Raw genomic sequence first — 15689 nt, 5'->3', positions numbered from 1 at the left:
TTTCTATCCCTAGGTTTTCATTTTTGTCTTTGGATAAATATTTCAGAACACATTTCCAAATTTTTTTTGCGTTGAGAAAAAACTTCGAAATGTGTAAGTAAGAAATTTTCTACCCCCTTTATTTTATTATCTTGGATTACCATGATATAAGTAAAAAAATTTGATGTTTCTTTCATTGTTAGCGATGACTAATTTTTGTTAGAGAACTTATGAAACACACAAAGTGAATTTTTCCCTCTCAATCAAATCCCTTTCATATGCAGGAGTTGGACATCGAACTCCTGACCACCTTCTTGAAAGGTCCAATATATTTATCAATTGAATAAATTCATTAGTAGTCAAGGTGATATTTCCTTTATCTATACACAACAAACCATTTTTTTTTTTGACAATGCACAACAAACCATTTAAATTGCACGAAAACAAGGTTCTAATAAACTTGTAATGCCAAGTGTGATGGTCAAAAAGAATGAGAGCACTTTTATTTGTTAGAATGATTGATTGATTTAATTTGTTTTATGTTTTAACGGCAAAAAAAACATGATTTGGGGAATTATAGATTACATACAATTAATTAATCAATGCAAAATTGAACTTCCTCACTTTTCCTTTCAAGCACATATATTGGCTTTCATTTCAACATCCATTATTAAAAGGTAATAATCTTTTCTCTAAAGAACTTGGACTAAATTCTTCTAAAGTTATAATTATACCAATAGCTTTCGGCAACTTACCCCTTCAATTAGGTAATCTTATCTTATAACTATATTGTACATTATATTTATACTATTGTAATAATATAAAGACTTAAGGACCACTAAAAAAAATAAAGACTTAAAGAGAGCCAAATGATAAGTCAGAAATCAGAAGAGGTGAGACAACAAGAGGGAAGATTTCAAATCTAGCCAGAAGATAGAATAGTTGAAAGCATCCATCGAGCATTGTATATTTTTGTTGTTTGTTGAGGGAAAAACACAATACAAAACAATAAATAGTGTATGGTCCACTCTACACAAGTATCTATCATGCATGAGAATTATTTTTTTTTTGTAAGATAATGTTAATGTATGTACGAAGTTTCTATCGATATTAAGCAGTAATTAATCTCTATCGAAAAATTTGAGGAATATATAAAGTGAATCATCTTATCTTAAACGATTTTTTTCATACACATGAATTAAGATTTCATAATCAAACTCTTAGCCATATATACTTAAGAAAAACACATCCCTTAACACTTGAACTGATTATTTTTGGTAGTGGTTGTTGGAATGTGTAGTTGTGTTGTCGGAGTTTGTTTGAAGTCTCATATTGCTTAGATTTCCGGGCTGTTGTGTGTATAAATATGTGATGACAACCTCATCCTTTGAGCTAGCTTTTGGGGTTGAGATCCAAACATATTTAGCATGGTATGGGTTGGGCTAAAGACTGCAATGTGAGCATTTGACCCAAGACCACGCTAGGCGTAAGGGTGGGTGTTGGAATGTGTAGTTGTGTTGTCGAAGTTTGTTTGAAGTCTCATATTGCTTAGGTTTCCGGGCTGTTGAGTGTATAAATATGTGAGAGCAACTTCACCCTTTGAACTAACTTTTGGGGTTGAGATACAAACATATTTAACGGTGGTGACTTAGTACTAGCAAATTGAAAATATGAACATATTGCACTTAATTAGAAAAATGAGTTGAAAACATGAGCTTAGAAACTGAGCTATAAGCTTGTAAATTTAATTTAAAACAGTAGATTCTTTGAACTTAGAAATGGTTTTCTCTAATCGAATAATTTCATATCTTATGAAGACAAAATTTAGTCGACATAAGGAATACTTTGTTTATTTACGTTACTACTGCTAGTTGTAGGGGAACTTGTTCCTACTACTTTAATCACTTATTTACAAATGAGCACCAGATTCTTTGCATATGGGACAGTTCATTGAAGTGACACATCCAGGATGTGCTCATCATCAGTTTGTACTTTAGACAAACGTACATGTACATTACTAGTTAGAAGATCTAATAAAATTCTCAATTATAAAAACTAGATGAATGTGTGTAATTTTCATTTGAGCTTTTTAACAAAGCATCATTTACTAAACCAATCATTCTATGCGTTTATGGTAATGGTATGGGTCTAAGCAGACCGGTCCAAATAGCGATACGATCAATTGATACAGAGATCTACATTGCGTAAACAAAACATATATAAATATCTGATTCACTAAAAAAAGAACGAAAAAGAATATATATCAAAAGGAATGATGCAGTGCGAAAATGACTCTCGATGTCATCTTGAGATAAGCGCATCCGATAGAAAGAATTTTGGAAGACTAGACACGTCTCCACCAGCTTGTAAAGTGAGGATTACATCTACTTTATAAACAATTTCTCTCGACCGATGTGTGACTTCTTAACAACAATCTGACCCAATAGTCATTAATTCGAGTGAAGTTAGGAATAATCAAGAGTGTACTAGAGCTCATGATCACTATAAATATATAGTTCTACTACCCCAAATATGATCTTCACACTAATTTAAACTTTGGCATCGGGTGTTTGTAAGCACACCCCCCATTTTGTAGAAGAACTTTGGCATCTGGTTGTACCCGAAATGTATCATGTAATCATCATAATAACAATTTTAATCGTGTTTGAATTTGCATTCTTGCGGTTGCAATTTAGAAAAATACAAAAAGAGAAGTTTTTAATTAACTCACAAGCTTTTGATCTGTCAAAAAGAAAAAGCTCAAGCTAAAGCACATGTTAAGGAATTATAACTTCAGTAGCTCATTATTATGTAATGTATGTATACAAATTTTGTAATGCTAATTAATCTTTATTCGAATACTAAGAATTAGAATCATTGGTACGCCTAATATATGCTTAATCTTGTCAAAAGAGAAATGCCTTTAGTTTAGCCCTTTAGTGCTTGCCCAATTGTAGCAATGAATTCATCATTACTGTATTAGCCATACATTATTAGGAATCAAAGACACTTCAACAACAGTCGAACACACTATTGTAGCAAGTTTAAAATTAGTTAAATCTCACGGTGAGTCACCATGATTTTTAGAAGCTACACTTTGTGGCTTTGCAAAATCGATGCGGCTCGCTCGCATAGCCACCTTAATACCAAACAACTTCTAAGATTTCTTTCATTATACATGATAGTGTACGACTAGCTAGTTTCCATATATTATAAACAAACAATGATAAATAAATATCATGTACTCCATCATACTATATACTACTCCATAAACAAACGATGATAAATACCTGAATACGATTGATTCATTAATAATGGTCAAGTTTTAACTATTTTGGGTACATCTCTCAACAAAATAAAATCTACGGATCAACCACCAAATCCAACAAAGGTAAGCAATTACGTATACAATCATGTCAAATTAAAATATTTTAGTTTAGTTTAAACACAAGTATTAACCAATATATACGGCGACACAAATAGTAGATACTTGAGTCGCTTATCATTTTATATTGAGTTTGATCTTTAAAGTTATTTTAAATGAATATCAATTGACTCGAGATGAAAAATGTTACTAATACTCCCTCCGTCCCAAAATATAAGAGCTATTTTCACTAAATGACACTATTCACTTATCTTGATTTGACCATATATTTTTAATAATATATAGATATAAATATTAACATATAAGATCTTGTTTGATTTGTTTCGATGAGTATTTTTAAAATATCAAGTTTTTATAATTTTTACTAATGTATAATAAAAAATATTAATTATCAAAATTGTACGTTGACATACGTACAATAGTCAAACTAATTCTTATATTTTGGGATGAAGGGAGTAGGTATAAAGAATAGTATTGTACAATTTTTTTTAGGTATACACAGTAGTATTGTACAATTCTATATACGTATTTTGTACTAGTATACATAACTTGTGACCACAAAATTCCAAGTAATGAGTATTACACTAACGCCGCTTCTTCACGTTCTACCATTATTCTCTATGCAAATTGTTCAACTACAAAAAAAGAATATAACTAACTCCGTCTCATCACACGTGCAAAACCCCACACGTGCGTCAGAACTCATCAAAAGAAACACCATCCCGAAACTCAGAAGACGGTGACCGTAACGGCGAAGACGGCAACACCACCGCCGGAGATTTCAACTTCTCAAAATAATCACTTATATTCACTATTCCCTCACCAAATTTCTCCGGCGTTAAATAACCGTCATCTTTTGACGGAATAAACGGCGGCCGTACAACCTCCGTCAGCATTTCCCATTTTACCCCTCTAAAAAACTCATGCTCTTTTATCTCACTAGCTCCACCACCATAACCAAATCGCTTCAACGGATCTTTCTCTAACAACCGTTCGATCAAATCCGTTAACGCCGTTTTTCTTCCAACAAACTCCGGCGACTTGAAAAGCACGTTTCGAAACGTTTCCTTCTTATTCTTCCCCTTAAACGGCGTTTTCCCATACAACATCTCGTAAGTTAAAACTCCAAACGCCCACCAATCAACCGCGAATTCATGTCCGTCGCCGCGTATAACCTCCGGCGCGACGTACTCCGCCGTACCGACAAACGAGTTAGACCTTTCACCGTCGGAGAAACTCACACCGCGTCGACTCACCGGAATAACTCGCGCTATCTTTCCGTTAGGTTCCGTCAGTGGGATCCGCCACCGCCGAGTTTTACGGCGAGTTTCATGGATACTGTTATCGATGGTTTCAATTTTAACGGTTTTGTGAGAGAGTTTACGTGATAGATCAAAATCAGTTAAGGTGACGTGGCCAGATTGTTGAATAAGAACGTTTTCTGGTTTAAGGTCACGATAAGCGATGCCCATTGTATGAAGATGGTCGAGAGCGCAGAGAATTTCTGCTATATAGAAACGGATAACTGTTGTTGAGAAGACATGATCCGTTTGGTGGTAACGGAGGACATTGAGATCGCCTCCTGAGCAATACGGAACAGCCCAGCCTAATAACTGAGCTGTTTCGAATGAGCCCAGGAGCGAGGGGAGAAATGGGTGGGACAGAGTTGATAAGACTTGGATTTCCCAACGGGCGCGACGTTCGGCGTCGTGAGTGGAGGATTTATCAACTACTTTGAGTGCCATGTTGGAGTTGTTGTTTTGTTGAATGAGGAAAACGGTTCCCATTGCACCTTTACCTAAGATTTTGAGTGGTTTTAGGTTGTTGAGGTTAAGGTTTTGTTCATTATTGGGTGGTGTTGGTGAATCCATATTCTGTCTTGAGTGGGATAGAGAGGGGAAGGTGTGTTTGAGAGACAGATTGTGAATTATAGAGATGAGTACATGGTTGTGATTGTTGCCAATTTGGCTTTTATAGCAACGTATTTTATCTTTTTGTGGACTTTGGCTTTTTATTTCCTTTGTTTTGTTTTTTTGTTTCTAAGTGTGTCGTTATTTGCTTGTTTTGTTTGTTGATTGACATAGGACCATAGGAGTATACTATTTCATGGGCTCAATTTGGGATGGATTCAGTAAATTCCAATTGTTGTAGATGCACTCGTGCAGTCATTAGTTATAGACCTACGATCTTGATTAGATGATTCAGATGTCAACTCAAAATTTTATATTAAAACAAAATAGAAAATAGTTTTAAAATTTAAACCGTCTGATCTTGATCAGACGGTTCACAGTCCCTCAATTTATAGTACTTTTAATCTCAAGTTCACAACACTAATATTTCTTGAAGTAATTTAAACATGTTTTTCACCTACTCATCCAAACTGCAGAACATACGTTAAACAAAGTGTTAATATCGCTTCTTGTAGGTCAATTAAAAAGTTTAATAATGACTCTTTCTTCAGATAAATTCTCGCACGTCTAATAATATTAAAAAAAATATCTCTGACCAAATCATATCTGAAATTATATATAGCAAATATGAGATTTATAAAGGGAAAGCATTTATTTATGTTTAGATAAATTAGGGGAAGCATTTACTGATATCAAGAAGAGAAATCACATGAATGTACGTAATCACACGTGTGAGACCCATAAAAAAGACTTATCTAACAATGAATAAAGCCAACTTGGCAAACAAAATGACAAAATGAATTGGTCGTACGGTTATCACATGGGGCTTCCCTATATTTCTAAGTTTTATTTGGGGACAAAGGCAAAATGCATTAAAAAGCAATAATCCAAGTAGAACATGAACGTGCAATTCCTATGTTACAGCACTCAATGTTGGAACCTTTTGTGAACTTGTCATTTACTAATCCATTCTTTTATAAACACAGGACATTTCACTCACCCTTCATCATAGATATGCCACTTTAATTAAATTCTCAATATGCTTACTATTAATAAGCCATGCGTGCTCTATTTACATTTACATTACATTATTGTCAAATTTAATTTAGATGCATACTCATTGCTCCAATCAGTTTTGAAGTTAATTATTTGACTATATGTGTTTTGCATAGGCTTCACTTATATAGGTTTCACTTATAATTAATTACTGCTTGTTAGTTCTACATTAAAAAACTTTGAATACGAGTTTTCATTTAATTTGTGATTGATGAACTTTGCTCTAAACCAAATATTTGAAAGAATCGAGTTTGATTTCTAAGTGATATAGTTTTTAAAGTGATTTTACTTATATTACCAAGAAAAACGTAAAATCCAACCAAAAATTGTTCGCTAAGAACTGAACTCAAATTTTCTCGAACAATTCATTTTAAGAAATATTATTAATCACTTGAGTTCAATGTCATAATTAAAATTTCTATATTCAAATTCGGCATTTTATATAAAATTTTCTAGGGAGTAAAAACTATGAAAACTTAAAAGTTTGGAAATTTTAAACCATAAGCACACGGGTAAACCACGGAGATTGAAGAGAAATACTGTTGTCAACAAAAGACAAAGCAATAAATGTCGTGTGACAAATAACATGTTCATTGTTCTTTAGTCGCAAGTCACTATAGGTATATATTAATTTTGCTAATTACTTATATCATACTAATTCATACATATCCAAAACTATAAGAAGAAATGTCCATTCTAGCTGTCTTTTAAATTCTATAAGAATAAATATACTGTGTTACGAGTTTTATAAATATCGTAACACAGTATATAAGAAGATTGGATTAATTCATATAAATATCGTAAGTCACTTCTTCCATGTGATTAAAGAAGATTGGATTGCCTGAATCGCAAGAATTTATATACTGTATTTAAAACTATAAGAACACCTCCAATCTTTCATGTGACAGTATATAAGACTCGTGATTTAGGCAATCAAATCTTCCATGTGTAATATATAATCTCGTATTAATTAATTCATTATTTGTTATTTTTTGGTAGAATCATTTGTTAAATTTTTAATAATGTTTATTAGTTTAATATTTACTTGTGCAGTTGTTTTTTTGTTCAATGTGGATGATTTTTGGGCCACCCTCATGATTCAACAAATTAGAGCCGATAGTTCAAGTGACTCTTTGTGTCGAAAATTTTCCTAATAATGATGGTCATATCACGTGTCATGTTGAATGCAGCGACAACTACAATATAAGTGTATGGTGATTAAAAAAGCTTCTGTTTGAAGTGGAGCATATAATAAATTGATGGCCACACACAAGAGAGAAAAATTATCGTGACAAGTGTGAGCAAAAGTCCTAAATTCGATGAAAAATTAAGTGTTGAGCAATACTCCGTGTATATATATGTGAGATTATTTTAAAGTATTGAATAAATGTTTGTTCAACTCACACTTATTTGATTGCTCTTAGGCTAATAGTACATATTATGTAGATGATCTCATATACCAATGACTAAACAACATCATCTTGTTATTTTAATATTTGAATTAAATATTAGATGACTTTTCAACTGAAAATTAAATTAATCCCATCTAAACCTCAAAAACCCCTTTGCTAAACACTAAAACAATGACCAATTAATTAATCAATCTAGATAAAGCCATTGCCATGTTAATGATTTACTATAGGTGGATGCTTAATTAGTAATGGCTTCATTGTCAAAAGTGCGGGCTTTATGCAAAACACAAAAGATGTTGAGGTAATATAAATTAGAATTAATAAAGTCTATAGTTATTTAAATTAGATCTTAGAGTAGACAAGTGGTGGACACGATGATTATGCTTCCTTTAACACTAACAACAAATTAGCTTTTGATTTGTAAATATTCTAATACTTGAAACTGTGAATTTGAGGAGAGAAAGATATAAAACAAGCTAGGTGATTTTAATTCATTTAAATACTTTTTACAATTCACAAAAAAATTATAAAATATATAATGTGGAATCGTGATCTGTGTACAAGTTAGGTGATCTTCCATGATCAAAATCCTTGATAACATTTACCTACCGACTAGTAGAGAAAGGAATTAATACTTCAATCTTTAGTTGGTTTGGAGGCTAAATTCTTATTACTTAATTTTGACTATGTTAATTAAGATATAGTACTTATAATCTTTAATATTCTCTTGTATATGAGATATAGTTAGATATGATTCCAAAGTAGATTATCGCAACCTCTCATATATGCATGCATGGCTAGATGCTTTCTGAATTTCTGAGGACATTAATTAAAGTCTACGAATTAAGATATATACGCCTTCACATTGTACACGAATGATTTTATATAATATTGTATCTATCTCATTGATAGTTAGTTAGTTTGGTGGTGATTGACGTTAAATTTGGTAGGAATAGTCACGGTTTGAACATGCAAGTGCGATTTGAGGGAACTTGAATCACTTGATGCTAAAATTGACATTCAAACCAAATTAAATAGTCAAGTAGACCAGAGACGGGTAATAGAAAAAATGTTGGACAACACATCCGCCTATATCTAAGGTTTTTTGGGATTGAAAATTTGTAGTTACCGAATTTTAGACACCATATAATTGATTTTTTTAAAAATATTAATTAATGTTTCTGAGACACTAGTTAAAAAATAAAAAATGTATAATCTATTTAAAAACAAAAAACTCTTTTCACTACAAAATTTATTACTACCTCCGTCCCTAATTATAAGACCTTGTTTGACCACTGCACGTATGCCAATGCACAATTTTAATCACTAATATCTTTAATTATCTATTAGTAAAAATTATAAAAATTTAATATTTTAACATACATAAAAACAAATTGAACAATATCTTATATGTTAATACTGTACATTTATATATTATAAGAAAAATACGGTCAAAAGAAGGTAAATAAATAGTATATTTTTGTCAAACATGATCTTATAATTAAGGACGTAGTATTTTTTATTTACTTAATTAGATATCTCAAGACATCTGTTATATCATGATCTTTGATTTAATTTTATATATTATGGTTGCATCCACGTGTTAGGTACCGTTTGACCTAGCTTTCTTTCATTTTCTTTTGAGCTTATGCAAACAACTTATACAATATAAATTAGGTTTTATGTTATTTTATAAGTTCATACTAGTCAAAATTGTATTTTTATAAGCTATTTTATCATAAACTACCTTGAAAAACTTATAATAATAAATAAAAATTACATAAACTGTTTGCATGAGCTCAAAAGAAGAGGAAAAAAAAGTTAGGTCAAACAGTAGTCTCCGAGTTGCATTGTCATGAATCATGATGCACAATGCATAATTACACAACCCGTTGCACCCGCTTTAATTTGTGCTTCCATTTGCAAATGCATTCACCACTACAAAATGGTGGAACTGTAAGGTTTACTTTCCCTACTCTATCATTCATCATATACGGGCTTTATTTTACTATTTCTTGCTATTAATATTTGACTTGTGAACATTGATGTGGTAAACGAATTTCAATTATGCTATCATCACTATTTTTATTTTATTTTGACTAAATCATCACTATATATTGTGTTGAAAAGAATATTGCCATATGGGGTAAGGTGCGTAATAAAAAATTATTGGACAATAATATTATTTTTCTTGAAATAAGAGTAAGTTTTCCTCCAAAGCTAGTCATGGCCCATGGACGTGGAGTGGAAGTAAAGGAGAAACGGGTAATCCACTTTTCATAGGGTAGGGAACTTGTTGCTTTCTACATGAATGTTTCGCTGCACAATAGGTTAAGAAAATTGTTCTTTAGGCTCCCTCATTTCTCTTAGGCCCTTCAAAGTGTTGAAATTGTCCCTCAAATAATTTCAGATTTTACAATACGAAAACAGAGCATTACCGAAGTTATCTTTCGAAATGACTCAACCAAGGGAAATGTTTTATTTTTTGATTTTTTTTTGGATTTCGAAAGTTACAATCCGAATACGGATGATTTTGGAAGATAACTTCTGAAATTGACTAGTGTATCAATTTCTTGCATTTTTGTTGTTGTTGTTCATGTATATATGTTATGCATTTTTATGTATTTGTATGGATAAACACTAGTTGTGTCGAAGTTGGATTGATAAAATTGATGGATCAATTTAGATTAGGTATTGGGAGTGAGGCTAAAGTGATTTGTGTTCAATGTGAAATATTTGACGAGGATGAAAAGAAGGAATTAATTGCATTACATTTTGATGGTGGGGAATAAACTTAACAACCCCAACTTTGAGTTTGAACTTCAAAAAACGTAATTGAACACTGCTATTCTAGTTTGCACTATATCTGTCTATATGCATGCATTTTGGAATGTAGGATCCGAAACTTAGCAAGTTCGGAATTTATATTCCAAAATATACGGTAATTTTGGATTGTACAATTAATCCGAAGCAAACCGGGACCAAATTTAGCGATATTTTTGGAGGGTTTAGGGGCAATATGGGGACATAAAGAGCAATTTTCATAGTCAGGGTATAGGACTGTGTAAATGGGCAGGCCCAAGATTGTTTAAAAATATATTTCTTAAAAACTACTATATTTTATTGGATTATTACTCTTCGCCCCTCCTAAGTTGGTAATAATTCTTCCTTGTCACCCCATCTATTGAGAGATGTTACTCGGTAGTATTATCTTATCGAGAGATATCTTTTGGTAATGTAAATTTTACCGTAAAATATTTTCAGATCCTAAAGTTTTTTTTTTAATGTGAGCAATGCAGATGATCACATACCAACCATCATATTAGTGTTAGATGGATTCTTGTCCCTCCCTTGATATTATTTTGTGATTTGTAAAACTTTCCCCTTGAATCTTTTTCTAGGCATAGCATACGTATGGCCTTCACCTCTTGCTATATCATAACCTATTCATGCATCAAGTAATTGTTTTTTTTTTTTTGAAAGATTCATGCATCAAGTAATTGATTATTAAGTAAACGGTCAAAACAAATTAATACAGTAACATATAACATCAATATATTTTTTCATTGGTTTTTTTCCTTATAATTTGTTTATTTTATGCCCACTAATCACAACTTTTTGGACAAAATCTATGTACAATTTTGGTACGGAATTTTCTCTTCTCACGCAAAAACGTGCAAAAAATTTCGATAAACGTTTACCGAAATCTTTTTTACCGAAGTTTTTTTTAATGTAAATTTTACACTAATTATTTTTTTTTTGGTAAACGTTTACCAAAGTTTTATGTATATATTTGCGTGAGAAAATAAACTTGAGGGAAATAGAATTAATTTTTCTTTTGGTACCCACTAAGATGGGTCAGCACATTTCAAGCGGCCCACAAGCTTCGCAGGATCTGGGCTTTGCCAAAGCGTGGTGGCCTTCACATTCACAGGTAATATGACTTTTCACACCACCTGTGTTTATTAGGCACTTTACACCTTTTATTTCTTTACACTGTATTTTTTACATTTTATTTTAACTTTGATACATTGTACCCTAAAAATGTATATTTCTCAAAAAACGTGTATTGCTCATGGCCACTATTTTATGTGTTAACACGCGATTTTAACAACAATGATTGTCATGTTACTCTATGTGTTATAAGTTCATTATTCAACATAACTCATCAACAAAAATATGAGCCTAATTAGTGGTAGAATTTTTTTTAGAGATTCTTAATCCCAGGTCATGTTTCAGTCGTGAGTATGAAGAGGATTGTTTCTAAAAAGTGTAGTTCATCATTTAGTGTTTTGAAAAATTTTCAATATATCATAATCATATGTCTGATTTGTCTTATTTCCACCACCACCGCACGATTACAAGACATTTTGGCGCTTAAAGTAGAAGCTAAACTTGTAGCTTAAAAAAAATGCGCGTCTAGAGGCCTAGCATACGCAAAAACAAAACTGGTGAGCTAGTATTAGTTTTTTTTTTTTTTTGAGGTAAGCTAGTATTAGGTTTGTGGATTTAAATTTGTGCGCATACTTATATTGTAGATCATTATAAAATACAAAACCCTAGTTGCAAAAACATCAGACTCCAACTTCCATGTTTTCCAAATCTCATCACGAAGGAACACATGCTTTCCAAATAAGAAAGTATGAATCGGCTGCAAATAAGAGGCACCTGCTTTCCAAATAAGAAATTACAAATTTGACGACACTGTTAGAGACACATGTTAGCATTCTCCTTATCCGTTTTCCTCCACTTTTTGTTTCATTCATTTTAATTTCTATATTTTCCTTTCCTCCATTCTTAGGTATGAACAAATGAGTTTAATATCTATAGTAGTAATAATAATACTAAAAATAGTTCTATTATCAATATTTGCTTCTGTGTGTAGATTTAGATTGATGGTGATTTTTAGTTTTCCTTTCACTGTGTAGGAATTTATGTTTGTCTAGTAGTAATTTTGAAGAGGTAGATAAGTTAAAAGTTGGAATCAAATTAAGCGAGAGAAGTGGGACTTTGCTCCCTTATTGTGGTGCAATTTGGTCAAATTAGAGTTTTGTTTATGTCAAAGAATTTGGCGGGAAACGTGCATTATCAACAATGTCAGGTTATTTCTAATTGTTTAGTGTTTATACTGACAATGCCACTCACTTATTTCTATTATTGATATTGTATGAGGTACTAGTTAAATTATAAATAAAAATGTGTCAACAATTAATGTATTTTATATAAAATTTAGATTAAATACACTAATTTTTATTAATTTGATTTTGCTTATATTTTAGGATTGAAAGAGTAAAATATAAATTTAGTTCTCATTTCGTGATTTTGTTTCGTAAAACATAACATTTAAGATACTATTAAAGTATGTTCAAAATAAAATGGACCATTTGAACTACTTAGGTCACACTCCAGATGTTCAATCGTTATAGGCCCAAAGGGAGGTGTCTTGGGTATAAACATGAATTAATAAGTGAGACCAGTCTTCACTTTGTTCAATATATACCTTTATTTTATGAATCGATATTAATTTGTTGTTTTTGTTTGATTGGTTTTGTCTTTTTTATGTTCGGTTTTTGAGCAAATGATTTAGCGAAACACCAGAAATCTTCATAGAAGGTGAGTAGTTATTCCTGCAATGATGCTGAGCTTGGACCGCTTCCGTTGTATATAGGTTGGAGTATCCTTTGTACTATACTTCTATTAATAAAATCTTTTTGCTTATATAAAAAAAATAAAAATGATGAGTTACTATTTTGGCTGGGTTAGGTCCAAAGCGTGCGATGATTTAATAATGAATAGTATCTGACAGATTTAACTTTTGTTGTAGCTAGTTTCTATAAATATTGATTCACTGGCTTCTCTGCAGACAAACTGGTAAGAGTATAAATTTAGAAAATAAATTTAGAAAATTGCATGTTATGCTATTCAAACGGAATCGATCAGTAAAATATTTTAAAATTCTAGGATTGCATCCATGACATAAATGTGAGCCATTAATTCTCATGTCAATGAGAGGGTAAATAGATAGAACTATCTTTGTGTGTTAACATGCATGCTAAAGCATAGTCTCATAGGTAACTTGATTAAGGAGTTAAAAAAAATTAATGAAGATGATTTTCTATAAGAAAAAAAAGCTATTTTAAACAATTAAAAACATATATAATTGTACCCAAAAAAACCCATATATTATGTGCATATATAAGACACATTTTTCATTTAGTGGATTTGTGCTGCAATTGCGGTATGTTACGGGATCCAAGCCTAGGTTGAAGCCTTGTCCCACTACATCTACTACTATACTTGAACATTCCTTAAATTATTGAGCAATAGCTTAATAAACCAAGCTTAGACATTCCATAAAATACGAGTTTCGTGCCATGTTCTGTAATCATTTCATTGGACATATATAGATGAAGATGCACTTGGTCAGAAATCTTAATTAGAGCTTGCAAATTAAGTACTAGATATGCATATGATGGTTAACATGATCTTTAAATTTTTACATCCTAGATTTGGGCCTATTCTTGGATTTTAAGTGTAAGTAGTTAAATTTTAGATAAATTATGAATTTGAAGAATGTTGAAAATTTAATGTCTTAAGGTTTTGGATGGAGATGTGATGTCTCTTTTTCTTGTGGTCTTGGAGCATTTGACCCAATGTTTCTACCGAGCTCCTTCGGACTCCCTAACAAGTGATATCGGAGTCGTGGTTCGGCTTGGTGGGAAAGCAGGAGTGGATTCTGGTATTGGATCAATTATAGGATGTGGAAATTAATTAACACTTATAAAAGATTATTGGGTTTCAAGTGTGAGAGATTTTAGGTGGAGACGTTACGTCTCTCTGGTGTGGTTTTGGAATATTTGATCTTAGAGTATTGAGCAAAATCCAACCCTACAAAATGACTTTAGGATGATGATTGCCCTTATTTATAAACACGGTCATCTCGCAACTGATATAAAACTTTTTAACAGACCAGTATTTCTCCCAAACTCCTCCTAACTATCCAACATTCATAGATTCAACCTCAAACAAAGCATATCATATCATCATATGATATATTACAAGTTTTAGTCCTAAGTTCTAAAGTGTGTATGAGACATGAACCTGACGAGTCATGCTTTATTATTAGTAATATTTTTAATTTATGAGTACTTAATTATTTCAAACTAGCTAGTGGCCTTTTGACTAGAACAGAAACCGAGTATTTGGTCAACAGATTTCTACTTGGGGGAACAAACGAAATCCTTTAAATTACCATTCAATTGAATCATGTTAATTAATTAATATTACTTGGAGTAATATGGAACACAGCTTGGTGTTATATTTTGAAAAGGAGTAATTCTTACTCTTTTCTTTTAGTGTTAATATTTAACAAGTAGGATTTTTCTCATATAATATTTCATATCCGTACACATGCATCTTTAACACATGCAAGGCTAGGGGATCCACAAATTGGGTTCCCTATAGGAAATGTATGTATTGTATACCAATTTAAGGTTTTTCTTAAATTTGGCAACTGGAAATTAAAATTATCACATTAGTATAATTTATTTGTTTTTATCAAATGGTAAGTTACTTGTGGGAATGGCAAGAAAATCTTGTGAGAGAATGACCAAACTAGCAAAGATAATATTCTCATGCAGTCGGGGATTGGGCTAAGGTTTATGTTTGATTTTCGTTTGTCATTGAGTTGTATGGTCTATTTGAAAGTTTTTTAATGATTTAATGTTTTTTAGGAGAATGTGATAGTTGAGCAATTTGTCGTTTGAGGTAAAATTCTACTCATGAAAATAGTTTTTAAGTAAGACCTACATTCTTGTAATTACTATAAGTGAGAGGTAGAAGAGCGGTGCTAATTGATACGAATCATGCGACTAACGAAATACAAGAATGTTGATATGTAATGTTGTTAGTGGCAGGTCAAAGTGTGAGCTCCCTGTTTTACGGAAA

At 31.8% G+C, this 15689-nt stretch overlaps 1 protein-coding gene across 1 annotated transcript; it reads right to left on the bottom strand.

Moving 5' to 3' along the window:
• Positions 1-3734: 3734 nt before the first annotated feature.
• On the bottom strand, positions 3735-5509 carry LOC123894036 (serine/threonine-protein kinase UCN-like). The gene has a single exon (XM_045943906.1). The coding sequence runs from the start codon at positions 5233-5235 to the stop codon at positions 4060-4062; it is 1176 nt and encodes a 391-aa protein (XP_045799862.1). The 5' UTR covers positions 5236-5509; the 3' UTR covers positions 3735-4059.
• Positions 5510-15689: the final 10180 nt, after the last annotated feature.

Source organism: Trifolium pratense, linkage group LG7 (assembly GCF_020283565.1).
Source record: "Trifolium pratense cultivar HEN17-A07 linkage group LG7, ARS_RC_1.1, whole genome shotgun sequence".
Taxonomy (NCBI): Eukaryota; Viridiplantae; Streptophyta; class Magnoliopsida; order Fabales; family Fabaceae; genus Trifolium; species Trifolium pratense.
Note: the sequence above shows the minus strand (reverse complement) of the source record. Positions and strands in the feature narration are given on the sequence as shown.

Excerpts from the sequence above, each read along its gene's own strand:
- LOC123894036 (XM_045943906.1), bottom strand. The coding sequence starts at position 5,235 with ATGGATTCACCAACACCACCCAATAATGAACAAAACCTTAACCTCAAC.